The following is a 7,264-nucleotide window of genomic DNA, read 5'->3' as shown; positions in this document are numbered from 1 at the left end:
CCTGAACACCTTCGACACCCTCCTTATCATGCCTCCCATTGCACAACCCAGGACATTATTTATAGACAGTTTTCCTTTGTGCTTGTCTAGTCAGGACTGTGGCATTTCTCCCACAATTAGCCTCCATGTCAGTGATACTTAGACCTCAGTGATTCAAAGAACCAAATTAGCAATCAGAAGAGCCACTGTAGTGTGAATTCATTGTTTCATTTACAATAGTACTATATATTCATATTTTAAATACAGATAGAGTATTTCCACAGAAAATGACTGACCACGTATTTTATCAACCGCAATTGGTTAACATTGTAAGAGCATCCTGATAGATTAATAACTTAGATTGCTTCATAAATTAAATCAGTTTAATATCACGAGCCTGTATCACTGCATGTATGTCTGAGTTGCAGCACTCAAAAAAGTATTAAAAATCTTGTTTAACTATACATGGCAAGACTGATGGGCCAATGAGAGGAAATTAACTCTCAGCCTGACGTTTTTTTTATTATTCCTGGACAAAAAGAGGCTTCTCCTCTAAGAGAGGCTGAACATTCAAGACTCCAGAAGCCCTGCTTTTGTTTTTACCTGCAGCTCTCCTCTTGGATCCAGGAAGTCCACAGATAATGAAATTGGGTCTCTGTGGGCCGCCCTCCTCCCAACAACCTCTTTACCATGCTTTGACCCTGCTCCTCCCCCAACCACACACACACACACCCGGCGCCAACCTGTGGCCCTTCTTGCCATATTCACGCACTACCAAGCAGGGAGAGTCACAGAGCACAGCCCTGTGTGCCGGGGGGCCGCCAGAGGGGGAAGAGTAACAGATTATGGGTGTCGGGGGGGGCGCACAGAGCAGGACCCTGTGCATGTGTTGGGGTCTCAGAGCAGGACCCTGGGAGAGGTGGGGTCCCAGGGGCAGGTTGGGGGGGTCAGAGAGCAAGGCCCCCACCATGTTGGGGGACACTCACAGACGGGGTGGGGCCAGGGTCACGCAGTGGGGCCCCGGGCGTATGTTGGGGGGGGGCAGGGCGCCGGAGGCGAGCGTTTGGGGGAGGGCGGGGGTCACGGAGCAGGGCCCCGGGCACGTGTTTTGAGGGGGGGCGGGGAGAGAACGAAGCGGGGGTCTTAGGAAACCGCTCGCCCGTCGTTGGGCAGCGCAGCGGAGCAGTCCCCTCACGGCGGACGGAGGCCGGGGCAGATTCGCGCGGCTGTAGGAGACGGGCCCGCCTCCGCTCCCGACTCGGCGTGTCTGAGAGCAGCTCCGACCGCGGGCCCCACAGCTCAGGGGAGGGCGGTTGCCTGGGGCTGCCGCTCACGTTTGCTCTCCCGGCCGACTCGCCCGGGACCCGCCCTTCCACCCCGGCCGCCCCCGAGGCTGACAGAGACGAACTCTTCGCGGCAGCAGTGGCGCGAACCGGCTGACCGCGGCCTCACCAGGGCGGGGCGGCGGGGACTTCGCTGGCGGGTCCCACCGCCGGCCCAGGTCGGCGTGGGAGGGGAGGACCCCTCGCTGACGTTTTTTGGTTGGTGTCTCCGCCCGCTCCCCCCGGCCGCTGAAAGTCAGCGAGTAAAACAGCGGCCGGCTGCGGCGGGGAAGGGGCCACGTTAAACTTAGGGTTAGAAAAACTGGGGCCCCCCCCCGCGCCGCCGTTCGAGCCTGCCTTGCAGCGGATCTTATATACCCTCCCCCGTCCCGCCCTCGCGCATGGATTGGCTAGCGAGAGTCTCCTCTGTTTCCATTGGCTTGGCGGGCCGCGGAGGGGAAATGGTATCGCTCGCGGGAGATTGGAAATGCCTGACTCCGCCCACAAGCAAACCACGTGGCTTACGAGTCTCTTTTCTTTCTCTCGCCTAGCCCAGTTCTAGCAGCGGTGCTATGTAAAGTGGCCCGCTTGTAGTGCTCTTATCTCACCTGCTCCATAGTCACAAAAGTCACGTGGCCAGGAAACCCGTTCTGTTCTCCCCCCAATTACCCCCACAAAACCCACACACGCCAATGGCCCCACATCGCTACGGCCAGAGAGGCTATTGGCTCTTCAACATAGGCATCAAATCCACCTGGCCAGAGTTCTCTCTTCTACCTATTCTAGGGAGAATTTTCCCTAATGAGGCAGGTGCTTGGGCTGACCTTAGTTCCAACCAAAGGAAAACAAAGTGGATCTCTTTATTTTGTGGTCATAACTCAAAAGAAAGGAGTTTCTCGTCTGTAAATATCTCTCTTCCAACTAGGTCTCGCTAGAAAAATAATCTACCAAATATGTGCATAATAACATTGCAATGGCCTGTGTCCCTCATTTATTTCCTGCTCAATATTACATTTTAGTAATGGAAATGTCTGTTAGAAAGTGTGGGGATATTACACTTATACATACATTCAGTAATAATGGGATAAGATTTAAAAAGCCGTTGTTGTAAAATTGTCACTTTCATCTACTTCACTTGTTTTCCGCACTGTTGTGTCCTTGTGTAAAGAACTCTCTCACTAGAAATCCAGAACATTTTATACATATTCATAAAGATATATTCTAGAACAAGCACACCCAGAGTCATGATTTTTATTAGTCTTTCACCAAATACTACAGGCATAGGCCTCCTAGAGTTTTGAGGTTACTATAATTTGAGGTTCTTTTCTTTCCCACAACACTTTCAGTTAGATCCTTTTAAAAACAACTGGATTTCAGAAGCATTTTCTATGCACTATGTTAGGCCCAATTTCCCTGTACTCTGCCATGGTAATCCACATTTGCTGGAAGGCAGAGAGGGAGGAGAGGATGGAGCCCCCCATCCAAACAGAGAACTTCCTGTCAGGGGGAGCCATGACCTTCACCTCAGTGTCACTGGGGACCATGCGGATTAACTCTTTGGTTACACGCTCAGCCAGGCCAGGGAAGAGGCTGGAACCACCAGACAGGATTATGTTGGAGTAAAAGTTGGTCCTTAGGTCAATGTCACACTTCATGATGGTGTTGAAGCAGAGCTTGTCAATCCCTGGGGCCTCTATGCCAATATTAGATGGGCAGAAAAGGGTCTCAGGGCAGCGGAACCTTTGATTTTGGACTTTAATAACCTGCCCATCAGGCAGCCTGTAAGATTTCTCTACTTCCCTTGGATTCTTAGCCATCTCCTCTTCTGGATACAGACACACATAACACATGTTCTCCTTCATGTCTCGTACAATCTCCCTTTCAGCTGTACTGACCAGGGAGACACCACTCTCTTTAAGGATCCTCATCAGGTAGTCTGTAAGGTCACGGCCAGCCAGGTCAAGCCGGAGAACGGCATGGGACAAGCAGTAGCCCTCAAAAATAGGTACAGTGTGGGTAACGCCATCACCAGAGTCCATCACACAGCCCGTGGTAAGGCCTGATGCATAGAGTGCCAGTACGGCCTGGATGGCCACATAAAGGGCTGGTACCTCAAAGCGCTCAAAGAGAACCTTTGTCATATGTTCTCGATTGACCAGTGGGTTGAGCGGTGCCTCGGTGAACAGTGCTGGCCGCTCACTTGCCTTCATCTTCAGGTCATGGTCATAGACATTCTTCCACACAGCCTCCATGTCCGCCCAAGATGTGACAATTCCATGTTCCACTGGGTACCTACATGTGGTTCAAACAGATGAAAAACAAAGGCAACATTTTCCTAACAAAATCACCATGTCCATAACCCCAGCATTCACCATTTACCAGGTTCACCTTGTCTGGTGATTCCCAAGTATAGCATTTCATGAAGTGTATTGTATATAAAACTCTTAAGTCACAAGTGTTTACTTGAAAAATAAAATGAATAATGGCCTGTGTTCAAGAAAGTTGGTGATTGCCTCCTAGAGCTGCTGAACATCCTTAACTCTCAATGCACCTAAGAAGGGATATAGCACGTTGCAGGATTAGGACCTACATTTTAAAAAGTATGTAAACATGATTTTTAAAATATTACTGAAAAGTCCAATATGAATCTTTTACAATTTATTAATTTCATATTGATAATGTATGTTTATTAAACATTATTGTGGGAGTATTTCTTCTGCAAAACCTCAAAAATTCATCCAGTAGATTAGTAGCTAGAAGATTTACCTTACTCTCTGATAACACTCAACAAGTATAGAGAGTGTAAAGCAGGGTGGTCAACCTGAGGCTGAGAAGGAGCCAGAATTTACCAGTGTACATTGCCAAAGAGCCACATTAATATGTCAGCAGCTCCCCAGCAGCTCCCCATACCCGCTCCCAGCATCTGTCACCCAGGAATTGGTCCTGCTTCGAGCAGGGGGTTGGACTAGATGACCTTCTGGGGTCCCTTCCAACCCTGATATTCTATAATTCTATGTGTGTGTGTGTTGTATCCAAAAAAAAGTGTCTGTGGAGTATCTAGTTTAGCACTTTACACTCACATTTGCTAATCTGAACTAATTGGTATGCTAGTCTAGACAAGCCCTGAGAGATCTATGTATTTGTTTTCCCTTTTTCTGTCTCCTTTTTTACTCTTTGTTGTGTACAATTTTCCAGTCTCTTCTTCTTTTCACTCTCTCCAGTTTTTCTTTTTCTTCTTTTAGTGCTTCCTTTTCTCCACCAGATCCCTTGAATTCCACTTTTCCTAACCCAGAGCTTTTCCTATTCCCTCCTCTAATTCCTCTCCCTGCTACTACTCCCTACACAACCTTCCCACCTATTTGTAGGTGCATTGTCAATCAATAGCTTTATCTACATCAAAGAAAAGCACCATTATATTTTATAGTGGTTCCTGTGAAACTGCTGTAAATTGTAATGGTGCGGTGTGTCCACAAACTAGCCATCTTGGCTAATATAAAACTATTCAGCATGTCACACCACTCTTTCCAATCATTGTACTTCTAATGTAAAATGGGTGCAATGTTTCCAGCACAGGTCCCTAAAGCAGTGTTTTGTAGGAGTTATCCACAACTGGAGAAGTGCTATACCATTTAAAAGAAAACTGGAACTGTATAATTCAGTGTATTTCAATATACAAAGTAGCACATGCTTTATGGAAGCTTCTCTATTTTTTTTAAAGAAGAAAACCCCGAAAACTGCATGCATCACACCTTATTAAACAGAAAACTCTAATGTGTAAAAATAATAGATGCTTCAGTAATTTATCACAGGAATGTAGTCTGAAATACAAGAGACAATGTACATTGCAACTGCTAAAGAGATTACAAGAGCAGTAGCGTATTATTGTGTGTAGCTGCAGTCTAGGCCTATGAAAAGGTGCAGCTGCAATTACAGCATTTTCTGTCTACATTAGCACTGCAGTGGGGCAGGGTGATGCAGGATACAATGGTGCTCGGGAAGGACAACTGCAGCAGTGCACTCCTGCAACTGCTTTTGTGTGTCGACATGAGGTGTGTTTCAAGGATAATGGGCCCTCCTCAGGCCCTACGCTACCAGCACTCCCAGCTACCTTCGAACTAGATACAATTAACTTAGGCTTGAATAGAGACTGGGAATGGTTGTAATTATAAAAAGTAACCTATTTCCCCTTGTTTATTCCTTCCCCCTCCACCCCCCCACTGTTCCTCAGACGTTCTTGTTAAACCCTGGATTTGTGCTGGAAATGGCCCACCTTGATTATCACACACATTGTAAGGAGAGCGATCACTTTAGATAAGCTATTACCAACAGGAGAGTGGGTGCGGGGAGAGAAAACCTTTTGTAGTGATAAACACCCATTTTTTCATGGTCTGTGTGTATAAAAACATCTTCTGTATTTTCCATAGTATGCATCCGATGAAGTGAGCTGGAGCTCATGAAAGCTTATGCTCAAATAAATTGGTTAGTCTCTAAGGTGCCACAAGTACTCCTTTTCTTTTTGCAAATACAGACTAACATTGCTGTTACTCTGAAAGGTGTTTGTAATGTCTCTTTTATACCCAAATGCACTAACATAGCTACATGGCAGATGAAATTGTTTTGCACACCTCCCCATGCCCTTTGGAAACCTTCACACCAGCTGCAAAAGTTCATAAAGATGTAGCAGTCAAACTGCACAGAATTTTAGATGCATCTTTCTCTGTCTCTACCCTCTCTTTCTTTGTTTCTGTGGCCCCCTTCCCTTCTTTTCCACACTTCCAGCCTCCTCTGTTAGTCTCTATTCTTTCTTCCTTGTTTTGCTCTCCCTCCCACTTTTTGACCTTGTTTGGCCTTGTCTCATGTTTACCTTTGGGATGCTTGTATCAGTCTGTGCAGAGCAAAAGCCAATAGCAACAGCCTTTCATTTGGAAAAGGCCCTGCAGGTTCTTCAACAGTTTCCTTCTGCAGCCCCTTCCATGATCAAACATCTAAGTGACTAGTACAGAGGAAAACTCTTCCTCCTGTACCAAACTCTCTCCATGAGGAGAGGCCTCCAAAAGAGACTGCTGTCTGAGGCAATGCTCCTTCCTTGTTCAGATGCCAGCCCTCCTGTCCCAGCTCACCCTGCATCCACCTAACTGCTGCTTCACAACATTCCTCCCACAAGGCTAATGGTACCTGATGAGCAGGGATAGCTCCTCCTCCCTCCTCAGTACCTGATGGACACATTCTTCATTAAAGCAACCTGCCTCTCCACCTTGGGCAGGGGCCCCTGTCATCTCCTTTCCTACCTGGTACCCAATGAAGAGGACCCCCCCACTTGGCCTGCTCCCCACCCACTTTCCATCTTTCCATGTCCCCCTCTTTAGACCAGGTGGAGAGAACCCACTCCTTCGCCTGCTCTCCTCATTTCCCCAGGCCTAGCCCCCACCATTCTCTGATACCTGATGGAGAGGATCCCACGCTTGGCTTGTGCCTCATCCCCAATATAGAGGTCCTTCTGGCCTGCTCCCAGCATCACAGCCTTGGCTTTAGGCCGGCCTGTTATGTTGCTGTAGGTGAAACGTGGTTCCTTGTCCCCAGCTATGCCTGCCTTGATCAGGCCCGAGCCATTGTCTATAACCACAGCCGATAACAGATCCCCCATCCCAGGATGTGGTTTTCCACCTGCCACTTCCCGCACAGGCCACTGGGGAGTGGTGAGGGCCAGCAACTTCCCCTTCATGAGATAATCCCCTCCTATTATGACAGAGGCACATACAGGAGTAGTGCCCTGGTTGCTAAGACACCCCCTCAGCTCTTATCAAGCTAAGAAAAGTCCAACTGTTCACTACCTGCATGGGAAACTCCCTGATTGCTGGAGGAGCTGGCTTGGAGCCCCATGATTTAACTTGCTACCTGTCACTGTAGTAGCTGTGTGTGTGGTTTTTGGAGGGGGGTGAGGGAGTGAGAGAACCTGGATTTGT

At 47.9% G+C, this 7,264-nt stretch overlaps 1 protein-coding gene across 3 annotated transcripts; it reads right to left on the bottom strand.

Annotated features, from left to right (window-relative positions):
* Positions 1–2,574: 2,574 nt before the first annotated feature.
* On the bottom strand, positions 2,575–6,945 carry ACTRT3 (actin related protein T3). 3 transcript variants are annotated; one of them, XM_073358757.1, is made up of 3 exons: positions 6,743–6,945; positions 3,189–3,593; positions 2,575–3,002 (listed from the first exon to the last, which is right to left on the bottom strand). In XM_073358757.1, exons 1-3 carry the CDS (start codon positions 6,943–6,945, stop codon positions 2,675–2,677), a joined length of 936 nt encoding a protein of 311 aa, XP_073214858.1. In that variant the 3' UTR covers positions 2,575–2,674. The 3 variants fall into 3 exon arrangements, with proteins under 3 accessions (XP_073214858.1, XP_073214857.1, XP_073214856.1); XM_073358756.1 differs by having other exon boundaries at positions 2,575–3,433; positions 3,545–3,593; XM_073358755.1 differs by having other exon boundaries at positions 2,575–3,593.
* Positions 6,946–7,264: the final 319 nt, after the last annotated feature.

Source organism: Lepidochelys kempii, chromosome 9, assembly GCF_965140285.1.
Source record: "Lepidochelys kempii isolate rLepKem1 chromosome 9, rLepKem1.hap1, whole genome shotgun sequence".
In the NCBI taxonomy this organism is placed as follows: Eukaryota; Metazoa; Chordata; order Testudines; family Cheloniidae; genus Lepidochelys; species Lepidochelys kempii.
This window is presented reverse-complemented; position numbering and strand designations above follow the sequence as displayed.

Coding starts and splice junctions, on each gene's coding strand:
- ACTRT3 (XM_073358755.1), bottom strand. CDS start 6,945: ATGGGGGATCTGTTATCGGCTGTGGTTATAGACAATGGCTCGGGCCTG. Junction 3,594..6,742: donor CGTGGGATCCTCTCCATCAG/GTATCAGAGAAT, acceptor AACCACATGTAG/GTACCCAGTGGAACATGGAA.